The sequence below is a fragment of the Lindgomyces ingoldianus genome (assembly GCF_010093535.1).
Source record: "Lindgomyces ingoldianus strain ATCC 200398 unplaced genomic scaffold BDR25scaffold_8, whole genome shotgun sequence".
Classification (NCBI taxonomy): Eukaryota; Fungi; Ascomycota; class Dothideomycetes; order Pleosporales; family Lindgomycetaceae; genus Lindgomyces; species Lindgomyces ingoldianus.
Genome location: NW_022985169.1, coordinates 1,604,066 through 1,617,853, shown reverse-complemented (window position 1 = coordinate 1,617,853; position 13,788 = coordinate 1,604,066). Strand labels below are relative to the sequence as shown.

Below are 13,788 nucleotides of genomic sequence, written 5' to 3'. Positions count from 1 at the left end.
TAACTTAAACAAATTAAATAACTTAAACAAATTAAATAACTTAAACAAATTAAATAACTTAAACAAATTAAATAACTTAAACAAATTAAATAACTATTACTAGGTGCTTATAGTAATAGTAATTACTATTACTAAAAAGTGGCAACCCTAGGTTACAGCGACTTGTAGTAGATTATTAGTAGAGCTTGCTCTGTTTAATATATTCAGGTTTGCAGAACGAAAAGTTAAGCAGAATCTCCTCTTTTAGACGCGCTAGTTAGTTATAATTTCTTTAGATAAACCCTAGTAACGCTATTTCTCTATCACCTTATATATTTCTTACATTTTTTTTAAAAAAATGTATACTTAATATAAGTACATCTTTATGTTAACTTGCATATAGTTTGCTCTAGCATGTGTTGTGTAAAACATGTTTAAATTATAGTTAGTTGCGTCTGTTCCACCTCTCCAGCCACATCAGTGTGACGGGGATTGGCATCAGCCACACTTGGTTGCGTCTATTACCTGTCTAATACTACTTTGCTAAGCATTATACTGCAACCATTCTTTAACCTAAACAACCCACCTTAATGCGCTAACTATTACTCTAAGCAAGCTTTGCTTTATAGATTATTGATAAACTGTTGTAGTATTTTATTCTTATACTTAGTAAGTATAGTGTTGCGTTGTTTAGACATCACGTCTTATATATACTTGTAGTTGTGCTAAGAGATTTTAACTATATTAGTAGTTTAACTAGCTTAGTAGTAGAATATGTTATAAAATGGTTTTTTATTTTTATACTATTATAATACTATCTAGAATATAAGTTCTACTATGACTATCTATAGAACAATAGCTCTAAGATGCTAATGCTATTTATTAGAAGTCCCACAGAGTGCCGAATGCATGCAATCCGGCTTCGCGACAACCTTGCATCATCTCATCATTTCCCTGCATGTTGGACGTAATGAAGATGACTTCGGCTTCAAATCTTGTCCACGCGTCTTTAAGAAGTTCCATGGTGTCTGGTCGTCCTCCACGTTTTTTCGAGTCCCAGAGGATCATTCTCTCGGGTTCGATGTGCTTTTGGATTAGAGCCGTAATGGTTGGTCCGAAAGTTCTCTCTTGATCAGAGCCTATCCAAATGAGAAACCAGTTTGGGCTCTGGATGCAGGTGGATAGCGCTGCCCCAATTCCGGTTCCGGTGCAGATGCGGATTCCTCTCTTGAACATTGCGGAGGCATGCCCAACGCCAGCTTTGTGTGTTAGTGGATGGAACTGAGAAAGTAGGAGAGCAACAGCGTACCGAACTTCAGCTCTCTAGTCCACACTGTCTTGGGCGGATTAGCAACGAGATCCTTTGTAAAGTCGCCCTGAACACCGCAGATCATATAGTGATGCGTAGACTTCCGGCCCTCGCTAATGATTCCAAAAGCGTGGTACTCCATGATTGAAGTGCGGCTGATTCTTCCCAAGAGACCTTGTTGCATCCCACGCTCAAAGCGGAGCACCGCAACTTTAGGAGATGGAATTTCAACTACCACAGGGACCTCTCGAAGGGTAACCCAGGGGATGAGGACACTGTGCATTGTGAGTAATAATAAACAAACAAGCGTAGAGCAACATACAAAACTGTCATGAACACAGCAAACCAGAACTCTTGTGCACTAAGCAGGACATGGGCGTCGGCTCTCCATTGCCTAAGTTTAATATCATAAGCGTTTCCCATGATTACGAACATCCAGGTGGTCTAGGAGAAGTCAGCGCCAGTTTCAATTTAAGATTGGGGCACATACTGCGAGGCCCAGCCATCCAATAAACCGGTGATGCTTTTCGAAGACGTTATGATAAGTACTAGTCAAAGCGTCAGTTATCAAAGGCCGAAGTAGAAATTAGAGACACTGACTTTCGAACCCAGGGAAAGGCACTCAAGACGGAAATGATGATAAAGACGTTTGTGATTATCCCGCTGGCAATCACAGCATGGTGCTGAACGGCACGATACCGTATGATGTCGACGATCTTAAACACTAGCCAGCTGAAGACTCTGTCAGCACATTTACCACTAGCTCGTAGAGTTGCCTCACCCAGCACCGGAGAGAGCGCATCCTGAATGGATGCCTCCGACATGCTGCAGAACAGATGTTGCTGCTAGCTTAACGCGCAGTGGGGCCCACTAATGAATGCTTTGTCAGCGACTGTATGATGACCATGGAGAGAGGCACCCACACTTCGCAGGCCATATATGACAACCATGTAGAGAAAACGCATCCACAACTCATTTCGCATCAGAATGGCACAGAGAAGGTTGCCTAACACCAAAGCGCCTAGGTGGTTCTCAGCGTAAGGGAACCGACCGAGTGTGGCCATGATGATTCCGGTCAAGTTGAGCAAGGTAACGAACGTGAAGAACTTCCGGTACGTGTTGAACCAAAGCTCGAACAGGATCCATCGACTGATGTTTGGTTTCAGCGATTTTGGTTTCTTGACAGCCGCCTGGAGTACGTTGGCATCGGCGGCCCGCCTCCCTGCCGGCCATGATAGTGACAGTTCCGGCACACTAGAGAACGGCGGGATGTTTTCGTGGACTGGCGAGACGGGGGATAGCTGGTTTTCCATATGCACTGCCCTCTTCTGGCCCATGTAGACGAAAGGTGGAGGCGCCGTCAGCTCCAGTGTGCTGTCATACATGCCCTTCTCTGCATCATCAAAAGAGTCCTGACTGCAGCCACCGGCAAGGTAGCTTTGCGGTGAGACTACCATGATGAACGTACTCCCATCGAGGCTTCGAGACACAGATGCTGAGAAACGACGCGGCAGGGGTGATTTGGGATGGTGAAGTCACCGGCGGATTGCCAGAGCGCGAGTTTTAACCAGTCCCGAGGGGGGATCAAGCCCCACCACTTGGGTAGCCTAACGACCCGAAAGAGACGAATGAGTTCCATTGCCAGATAGACTCTGTAGAATGGGCCAGCCAGATATGCCGGGAGTGGGTGGAACGAACTATCAAGGCGGCTGTGGTCATTGAAGTGGCACGAGGGTAATTGCCGTCGATGTTGGAGGGAGCAGTTCCATTTAGTCCGTCAGAGCAATATATGAAGCGATATTGTTATTTTTTCTACCGCTTGTTACTCCCTGCGCTGCTCCATGGGAATTTCTGGTTGTGGATAAGGCCCCACTGCCGGCTGAAAGTTGACGACCGGCACGGAGAAGAAACTATCAAGAGATTCACTACCGAGAGCGCACGGTCTAAAAATCAGTGAAGAATTAAAAGGCAAAAGCTAGGCTTCACATCACTTCTCAAACGCACCAAGACATGTCCCATAGCCTGGTCATTGGGATGTACCACAGACGTTCATGGATTGATTCAGGGATATTGGGGCTCTGCATCCCCTCGCCCGAGGTCCGACAGTAATTGTTCGGTTTTCCCACGTGTGACTGCGTCGAGGTGCAGCAGCCAGAATCCGGGTTAATCTGGATAAAGGAGCTTGAAGGGAAATTTGCCTTATCATCTCGTATACTGAGCTGTCATTTCTCATCTCGTTCTTACCCAACATGATCTCATCACACAGTATATGCAGATAATTCGTCGAGTTTGGCGTTCATATGCCCAAGACCCATTGCCGACATGCTACCTCAATGGTGGAAAAAAAGTGAAGAAAGCGACTCCACCAAGGCTCGAGCGTGCACAGGCGCACGTGGTTAGGGCGAAGTCGGTTTCTTCCTTGGCCCTAAATTTAAGCTTAATCACAGCGTTCAAGCAATGGAACAAATGTTTCAATCTACCGTATCCACATCCATGCCGGCAATCAGCACACTATGTCGGCTCCACACTGCCAAACTTCAGCCGCATGCCGGCAGAAAGTCGAAATGCGTGTAAGCACCGCCGTCTTTCAGAGACGCTTGCCCCCGTCACCGCGACGACTGCAGCAGGCTGGCACGGTGGCAAGAATCGAGAAGGCGGATGTAGTGGACCTTTGGGAATAATTATTTAGATATTAGAGTATTGATGAGTGTTTTTGTCTTACCGCAGCAACGAAATCCTACCTAGGCTGCGAAGCAACTATGGTTACTGCCAATAGTCGGTGTGCTCTTGCCCGCCAATGTTCCCTCCACAGGTGTTCCTACGTCCACCCTACACCCCATAAAATCTACCACCCACATTGTTCTGACTGATGGTAGCTGCCCTTCACATTCTCATTCCTAGCGCCTCCACAATTGTTGATGAGTTCATTTACTGTTAGTACCACGAGAGCTTGACACTCCGATTTCCTCTGAGGCCAGCTAGGCTAATTAAAGATAAGCCGTCATAATCCCCTCAGACTATCTTTAGCATCGGACGAGCGAACAAACGAGCTATCTTGGCGAAACGGACTCGACCATAACTAAATCACATATGGCGTCTTCAGGGTCTCAGGCCTAGATGCCTACCCGATTATGTACGGCTCGTTGCCTCGACTAATAGGACACTCGGTGATCGGACGACAAGCGATCGGTGTTGTAAGGTTAATGGGTTGATTAATTAACGAGTATTCTTTCATGTAACTATCCAAGAATTATAAATAAGTAGGGCTTGTCCAATGATTAATAACGCTTCTAGCGCCATGTTACGAATAGTGTCAAAGGAGGATACCCGAGCCAAGCAGAGTTACCAAGTTAGTGTTGAGGTTTGTAAGATCAGTAGGGTTAGAACATGCCAATCGTGTGGCAGATTTATTATATGCGTTAAACCATGCAAATTGTCGCGTGCAAAACTCCCTAGATCGGTTAGGCTAGGTCATGGGTGAAATTTGGTGTATGCAGAAATCGACGAAATTCTTAGCGCTCTGCGAGATGTGCTCTCATCGCCTTCTAATTTCTAAGAATAAAAACTCAATGTAGATCTATAAGAGTCATGTAGTATTATCTCTTCTATATGTAGAATCTTTCACTTTTTTTTACAAAAAAAATATCAAGATGTTGCTAAGATATAAAAGAATTGCTATTCTACTCTTCTATAATTTTAGAAGATTTGATTAGTAGTCTTAGCATGCAAAAATGCATATAATTCTTAGAGTTTTACAAAATGTTACAAATATACGCTTTGCAGCAGCATTTCTTTCCAATATAGAACGTAGATGTTGATATTATATAGAGAAGAGCTTATAAAGTATTATAATTGACTAGAACATACATTAGACTTCCTCTAGAGAGCCCTTAGACTAGCCTTAGAAATATAATATCCTGTTACATACTCTAGTAATATATATTCTTTCTTACGTCTCTAAGTTTTCTTAGAGATTTATCTATTAAAACTTATTTATAACTTTAGTAAAACTAGGTTTTACATAGGCAATGTAACAGTGCGTCACACTACATTCTAGAGGCTAGTTCTCTCTTCAGGCCTAGGGCCTCGCCTAGGCCTGAGCAGGAGTAAATCTCTCTTCGAAGCAGCACCTCTGCTCCTTAGTTCAATCTATTTAGGTTACACCACTGTGACGAACTAGAGGCAATGGCTGCAGTAACTAAGCAGATGACGCTAGAAGCATGCAAACGCTTAAAGAGCTAGCATGATAGAAACACAACGATGCGTGGGGCAGCTTATGTCACAAGTCACGTGACAGGAAACAGTCGCAGTTAAAAGAGCAGACGCAGCCTTAGCTAGTGCTAAGGTAACAACTAGAAACTTAGCAGCAACTAAGCTAAGAAATAAAAAGATATACAAGAACTATAGATTTTCTAGATAGACTATCTTTTTATAGTTATTTTTAGATTATTACTGTCACGGTCGGCATGCTCAAGCTACAAGCAAGAGGTGGTGTAACTCAACTAGATTAAACTAAGGAGCAGAGAAGCTGCTCTGCGAGTTTAAATATACATGTGTGCCCCCTGCCAAGGCGCTACTTGTAGCACTAGCGTGCTACTCGTTGCGCAAGCGAGGGAGCTGATGCCGCAGAGCATGTGAGGCGGTACACGCCGTCACAATTACTAAATACTCTAGATAATCTCTACATTTGTACAACTATTTAAAGCACCTGCAGTAACATTTTTGCACGCTACTAGCTAGTATAGAATACTATATTATCTACCTACTTTTACGTTTCTTTTTAGACTATTTTCTTAACTATCTTTCTCTATTATAAATGTAGCTAAGTAGAAAGTTAGTAAATAAAAATTAATAAATAAAAAATATAATAAAAATAACTACTTTTTACTAAGTTAAAGTGTGAAAAAGTAAGAAAACTATAGTGTTAAAAGTAGCATTAAAAACTAACGTACTTTATAGGCAAGTTGCTTACACACCTAAGTTACTTACTTTTGCTAAGACTCTACTAAACTACTCTTTCTATACTAATGCATTTCTAATAATACTAGTTAAACGTGCTAAAAGAATATTAGATATAGCTTATACTTTAGGTGTAAGGACGGGGCTCCGCACCACTCCGCCAATACAACCAAAAAGGTGCGAATAATCAACCAACAGTTAATTATTGCGTACAGAATAGTATATATACCCGTCGCACGTAAGCGCCATCTCGGCCTTACATTATCCCCCTTCTTAGCAGACGCATGTCCCAGGCGTCACATGACCTACCCGCAGCTCAGAGGCGCCTATGCGCATGTCTCGGTTACCGGCCAGAGGCTGACCACCTGCGGCCCAGAGGCGCGGGATAAATAACGACGCAACGCTCAGTGGCCCACGCCAGCTAAGCCATATACACTAGACCTTCCAGCAGCAACAACGTGGCGCCAGAAGAGGCCGCCTCACGTTTCAGTCTAAAAACTGGCTTAAAGCTGACCGAGGTGGGGGTCGAACGCGCGACCGTCCTCGTCGTTGGTTGATTATTATGTAAGGACGGGGCTCCGCACCACTCCGCCAATACAACCAAAAAGGTGCGAATAATCAACCAACAGTTAATTATTGCGTACAGAATAGTATATATACCCGTCGCACGTAAGCGCCATCTCGGCCTTACATTAGGCTTTTAAATAAAATGTAACACTTTTAAAGCAATATGCTATATAGCTATGTATAAAGTTTCTTAAATAATAATAAATAACTAACATACTAAATAACCTTTATAAGCTAATTTTATAGCTAACTTATAAAAGCTAAGTAATAATAAGAAGTAAGTAATTATTAAGCACATACTTAAGCTATATACGCAAGAATTTTCCTCTTAGCTAGTAGCTATAGCTAATATAGCTAATTCTTTACATACTAAGTATAATCTAGGCTATGTTAGCATAAACTAGCTTATTATGTTTATAAAGTGTTATTTAAAGCTTAAAGTAAAGTTTAAGTATAAGTATAGCTATAAAAAAGCTTTTTATAAGAATTTTAAAGTAATTTAAAGCTAGTTTAGCTTTATAGAGAGTATTAAAGCTAAGTATAGCATTTAAAATAATAACATAACGTACTTTATAAGCGAGTCGCTCACACACCTAAGTCGCTCACTTTTGCTAAGACCCCACCACACTACTCTTCCTACACTAATGCATTCCTAACAACACTACTTAAACGCGTTAAAGAAACGTTAGATGCAGCTTACGCTTTAGGCTTTTAAACAAAACACAACACTTTTTAACTAACGCGCTGCAGCTATCTACAGGGTCCCTTAAAAAACAATAAGCAACTAACGCGCTAGACAACCTTTCTAAGCTAATTGTACAGCTAACTTACAGAAGCTAGACAATAATAAGAAGCAGGTAATTGTTTAGCACATACTTAAGCTAGATGCGCGAGGATTTCCCCTCTAGCTAGCAGCTGTGGCTAATATAGCTAATTCTTTGCACGCTAAGCATAATATAGGCTATGTTAGCATAAACTAGCCTAATATGTTTGTTAAGTGTTACTTAGAGCTTAAAGTAAAGTTTAAGCGCAAGTACAACTATAAAAAAGCCTTTTATAAGAATCTTGCAGTAATTTAAGGCTAGTTTAACCTTATAAAGAATATTAAAGCTAAGTATAGCATCTAGAATAACAACACGTACAACTTTAACAAGATAGGGTTTATAATAGGCTAGATATCTACTAGAGCAGTTGTTACAGGTTTAGAGAGACAAGGACAGCTAAAAGCAGTCTAGCTAGGCAACTAGGAGTGGACAACAGCCATCTAGGGCATTAATGCTAAAAAGTAGGCTATTTCGCCCTTTATTATCTTTTAGGGTGGCAACTACCTTTTAAACTAGTACAAGAAGGAAAATCTACTTTAGAATTAAGTTATTGCAATCTCTAAGCGCAGCTAGACTACTAATTAGCTTAGTCTAGACTAGTTAAAGCACTTTAACGCGCATATAAAGAAGCGTACTGTTAGCAGCTACTGTCTGCTAGTTATTAATAGCTATAAAAGCTATAACTTGCTTTATTTCTAGTAATACTGTAAGGATAATAAGATTATTACTATTTACATGCTTTCTTACTTATCACACCTCTTACAGCTACTTAATGTAGGTTGTTTTACTCCTTTAAAGAAGGTGTATAGGCGCTAAGCTAAAAACCTTATGCGCAACTAGATTACCTATATTATAAAAATAAAGTTCCTGCTATGCTTTAAAGCAGCCTATAATGCTGCAATTACTTCTAGTAATATCTAAGAAGGGTTCTAAGGCGCTAGATTAGTTCCTTTTAACCCACAACAGGTTATAATAGGCCTTAATGTGAAGTTGCGCACTCTATTACTACTACTACCTATATATAACAAGCCCTAGTAGTTGTAAACCCTAAGCAATACCCTAGAACTTAGGTTGCAATTAATGCTTATAAAGACAAGGATTTAAAAGCATACAAATAGTTTACTAACTTCTATAGTTAAGGTGTTTAAGAAGGTTTTAAAGGGGGCAGTAATAATTACGCATAAGCTAGTGTTAGCGCAACAGGAAATTACTAAGCTTTAAGCAGCTAATAAGGCTGCTACGTGACATAAATTGCATAAAAGAAAGCAGATTAAGGTAGAAGGGACCTTAATAATTTAAAAAGGCCTGCGCTTAACAGCTCTAAAGGAGTTTAGGGCGCGCAGTGACAGGAAGAAGGCAAAGAAGCAGGTGCAAGCTAAAGTAAGTAAGCTATCCTAAAGGCGCTGCAGACAGTGCAATTAGACTAGGCATAACGCGCAAATGTGTAAGCAAGACGCAGAAGTAGTATCTAAATAATATTCTAGGCTGTACTGTACTATATAGTGCCAGAGCGGGTTGTTATGGGCCATAATAGAGTTCGTTGGGGTGGGGTCTTGGCAAAAGTGAGCGACTCGGGTGTGTGAGCGACTCGCCTATGAAGTACGTTAGTAATAATTTAATTAATTATTTAATTTATTTTATTTAGGTTAAGGTTTAAAAATAGCTTAAGTTAAAGCAGAGTTTAGTATTAAGCCTTTTACACTTCTTTTTAAGTAAGGACATTTTAGAATTACCTTATAAAAGCATTTAGTTTTCCTCTGTTTTAACTAGAATAATAAGTAATTTTAAAATTAAAACAGAATAAGTATTTAGACTAATAGACTTATTAGTAGCTAAGTTATTTTATAGTTACAAAGTACTGTAAGTTCTTGTAGTTAGATAGAACTTATATTAGATGCGCTGCACCTTCTAGTTTAGGTTGCTATTATTTAAAGTAGCGTACTATAGCAAGTAATTTCTTATTATAGATCTTATAATTACCTTCTGCAGAACTTATTCTTTTTAAAAAGTATACAATAGGCCTAATAGTCCTGTCTAGCTTAGTCTAGAAAGGAACTCTTACTACTATGTAGTCTAAGGCATTAGCTTCTACAAGTATTAGTAGTTTAAGGTTAAAGTAGTAGAGTATTAAGGCTTTAGTAAAGGCTTTCTTTAGCTAGTTAAAAAACTATTAGTAATTTAAGTTAAAGTTAAATTAAACCTTTTTCTTAGTAAGTATAATTATAAGGCTTACTAGCTACAAGAAGTTGTTAATAAATTATTAGTAAAAGTTAGTACATTTTATAAAGGCTTAAATGTTCTTTATATTCTTTAGGTATTACTAATCTAGCATAGTTTAAACCTTAATAGGGTCTATTTAAATGCTATCTATAGAAATTACATATTCTAAATATGTAACCTTTAATTAGTAGAACTTGCATTTATCTATATTAAGTTATAGACCTGCTTCTTTTATAGCCTTTAGCACTAAGTGTACATGCTGTTTATGCTCTAAAAGGCTATTACTATAGATTAGAATATTATTAATATACATAGTGCAGAACACATTTAGGTAGGGTTAGAGTAAGTTGTTTATAAAATGTTAAAAAGTACTAGGCGTGTTAGCTAAGCTAAAAGGCATTACTAGGTACTTAAATAGTCTATATTAGGTCTAAAACGCTGTTAGCTACTTATTACTCTTTACTATTCTTAGCTTATTAAAAGCAGTAATAATATTTAACTTTATAAAATACTTTACTTTACTTAGTTAGCTTAGAGTTTTTTATAAAAAAGAAATTAAGTATTAGTTTTTAATAGTAACAGCATTTAGTTCTTAGTAGTTAACATAGAATTAAAGCCTACTTTTAGGTTTTTTTATAAATAGTATAAGTAACACTACTAGTAAGAAGCTAGCTTAAATAAACCTTTTTTTTAAGTTCTTATTAAGGTATTTTTAGAGCACTTTTAATTTATTTAGCAACATTCTATATAGTAGCCTATAACTAGGTTATTTGCTAGGCTTAAAGGTTATCTAGTAATTATATAAACATTATATTAAAAGCTTATTAGACTTATCTTAAAAAAAAACATATAATAAGTTATAGTAGTCTTAAAAAACTATTATCTTTAAGTTAGTATGTTTTTAAAAAGCTAAAGCTTAGTTTATATTAGAAATTATAACTATGTAGATTTTATAATCTAGTTATTAAGCTAGGGTTATAAATAGGGCAGGTTCTATATAGCAGATGTCTATCTGCTGTTTAAGTCCTAGTTTATGTTTAAATTAGGTAAATAAAGGTTTCTTAAAAGCTTTTTTTTCTTTAAGTTTAAGCAGTTATTAAATTATTTTATATAGCTTATCTTAGTAAAAGGCCTAGCTTATTAGCCTTACTTAGGTAGTTTTTTTTTAGGTTATTAAAAAGTAGGTCTAGAGACCTTCTATATTAAGTGCTATTTAGGTGTTATTTAGGTGTAAGCATAAGCATATGTTTTAGCATTAGAAAGAGTTAAAGTTTAAAACTTACTTTTAGTAATTAAAAGCAACTTTATGCTAATACAGCTATAGTTGTTCTAGAATTAGGTTATAATATTCTATATTTATTATATAAAGTTTAATCTACTTCTTATAGTGTTAGTAAGTAATTATAATAGTTATAGTATAAAAAATAAAACTTTTTTTAAGTTATTTTTTATTAAATCTAGTTAAGTAAATTATTTAGGTAAGTAGTGTTAATTAGAAATTTAGTTTACACGCTAGTTCTTTATTAATGTAACTTATACTATTTGCTTCTAAGTTAATAAAAGCTTATATTAAAGCTAATATAGTTTTTTATTATAAATATATAAAAATATTAACTTAGTACTTTTAGTTATTAGTAGAGGACTTAGCCTATAAGTTAGCAGAGATCTAGTGTTAAATTAGTCCTAAGGGGTAACTTAGCCCTAGGACAAGCCTTTTTGCAGGCTCCTACTACTATAGCTGCGGCTACGTTAAAAGTAGTAAGAGAAATTAGGGCTTAAATATAAGTTAAAGCTTTTATAAAAATAAAATTAAAATAGTAAAATTTTTTAATAAGTACTAGCAGCGCTACTTACGTAGACTTAAAAAAGAAGAATAAAGTAGTTTTAGAAGATATAACTATGCTTACTGCACTTAAAACATTAACTTTTTTTTTTATAATTTTTACACTTTCTAGAACTAACTAAAGCATAATTTAAATTAATTTTTATTATATTAAGGTTCTTATTTGCAACTACGCTAGTTTAGGGGCGTATTAGGGCTTATATAGGGAGGAACCTTATGTTATTATTGTAGGTAGTAATTAGGTTTGCATACGCGTTAAGGTTATTTAGAAGGGGTTCTTCTACTATAGCGCGTTACAGTTTAGTTAAGAGGGAGTTATATAAAGCTGTAATTAGACTTATTTTATTTAGGCCTATATTAGATGTAAGTTAGTAGAACTTAGTAAAGTGTAAAGTAAAGCTTTTTTTTTATTATAAAGTGTTTAGGTAACTTAGGGCTATTAACTTTTTATTTAAGTCTTTATAAGTTACTTATAAGAACACTATAAATTAATTTAAGTTAATAATATTTTTATTTATTAGTAAGTTAATTAAGGCTATTATATTATAGTTAAGTTAAAAGTAGGCATATAGTAACTAGAAGTGTTTAGAGAGAAATTAGTCTATGTTTCTTTTAAGTTTATATTAGAGCTTATATAGGAAAAAAAGTAGGTCTTTTTATTTTCTGTTAAATAGCAAAGAATTAGGGAGTTAGTTAAATTTTATTACTAAGTTAAAAAGGTTACAAGTTATAGGCAGTGTTAAGTAAGAAAAAGTTAAGCTATCTTTAGACTTCTAAGTAAGCTTTAAGGCTAGTAAGTTCTTAGTTCCTACTACTATAACAAAAGTTAAAGTAGAAACAGACTGCTTAATAACATAAAGCTCTTCTTTAAAGTCCTTTTAAAAAGCTTTAAAGCTTATAATATAGTAGCTTTTTTATAAAGTAAGCGCTTTTTAGAAAGCTTCTTAGCTTACTCTAATAGCTTAAAGTTATGCAAGTACTAAGCTTATTAGATTAGATTTAAAGGCTATTCTTAGCTAGAGTTTTAACATAATGTAATGTTATAATTATGCATAAGTAAGCTTATAAAGCTTTGTAGAGGTCTAGTTTAATTACTATGTAAAGTATTATAGTAGGTATAAGACATTATGTAAGAAATAGAAAAGTTTAAGAGAAAATTAGTAATTAAATACTTAGCTTAAAAGTCTAAGCGCTTTAGGTATAAATTAAGCCTGTTCTAGGTTTAGTTAGTGTTAAGGTAGTTTGTGCTTAAGTTTATGTCTGTGTTGTGTTGTGTTTATGTCAGACGTGCACTAATAATACTCTAGTACGCGTCTAATACAGTTATGTCTAGGATCTGGGGAGGATACTGTGACACTTACTATACTTAAAGCATTAACTTTTTTTTATAATCTTTATACTTTTTAGAACTAACTAAAGTATAATTTAAATTAATTTTTATTATATTAAGGTCCTTATTTATAACTGCGCTAGTTTAGGGGCGTATTAAGGCTTATACAAAGAGGAACTTTATGTTATTATTGTAGGTAGTAATTAGGTTTGCATACATGTTAAGGTTGTTTAGAAGGGGTTCTTTTACTATAGCGCGTCGCAGTTTAGTTAAGAGGGAGTTATATAAGGCTATAATTAAACTTATCTTATTTAGGCCTATATTAGATGTAAGTTAGTAAAACTTAGTAAAGTGTAAAGTAAAGCTTTTTTATTTTTATTATAAAGTGTTTAAGTAACTTAGGGCTGTTAACTTTTTATTTAGGTTTTTATAAGTTACTTATAAAAACACTATAAATTAATCTAGGTTAATAATATCTTTATCTATTAGTAAGTTAATTAAAGCTGTTATATTATAGTTAAGTTAAAAGTAGGCATATAGTAACTAGAAGTGTTTAAAGGGGAATTAGTCTATATTTTTTTTAAGTTTATATTAGAGCTTATGTAGGAAAGAAGGTAGGTCTTTTTATTTTCTATTAAACAGTAAAGAATTAGAGAGTTAGTTAAATTTTATTACTAAGTTAAAAAGGTTACAGGTTGTAGGCAGTGTTAGGTAGAAAAGAGTTAAGCTATCTTTAGACTTTTAAGTAAGCTTTAAG

The 13,788-nt window shown here is 36.1% G+C and overlaps 2 protein-coding genes across 2 annotated transcripts; one reads left to right on the top strand and one right to left on the bottom strand.

Moving 5' to 3' along the window:
* Nucleotides 1-861: 861 nt before the first annotated feature.
* BDR25DRAFT_386937 (uncharacterized protein) lies at nt 862-2,745 on the bottom strand (the record flags this gene model as incomplete). The annotated part of the gene is made up of 7 exons (XM_033698032.1): nt 862-1,238; nt 1,289-1,563; nt 1,611-1,732; nt 1,779-1,836; nt 1,889-2,020; nt 2,070-2,158; nt 2,212-2,745. 7 exons carry the CDS (start codon nt 2,743-2,745, stop codon nt 862-864), a joined length of 1,587 nt encoding a protein of 528 aa, XP_033550849.1.
* Nucleotides 2,746-2,962: 217 nt separating this feature from the next.
* On the top strand, nt 2,963-4,769 carry BDR25DRAFT_352476 (uncharacterized protein; the record flags this gene model as incomplete). The annotated part of the gene is made up of 13 exons (XM_033695016.1): nt 2,963-3,002; nt 3,049-3,241; nt 3,310-3,385; nt 3,431-3,524; nt 3,577-3,694; nt 3,744-3,951; nt 4,034-4,100; nt 4,165-4,210; nt 4,262-4,288; nt 4,339-4,392; nt 4,448-4,477; nt 4,583-4,684; nt 4,745-4,769. The coding sequence occupies 13 exons, from the start codon at nt 2,963-2,965 to the stop codon at nt 4,767-4,769; spliced, it is 1,080 nt and encodes a 359-aa protein (XP_033550848.1).
* Between the last annotated feature and the right edge of the window lie 9,019 nt (nt 4,770-13,788).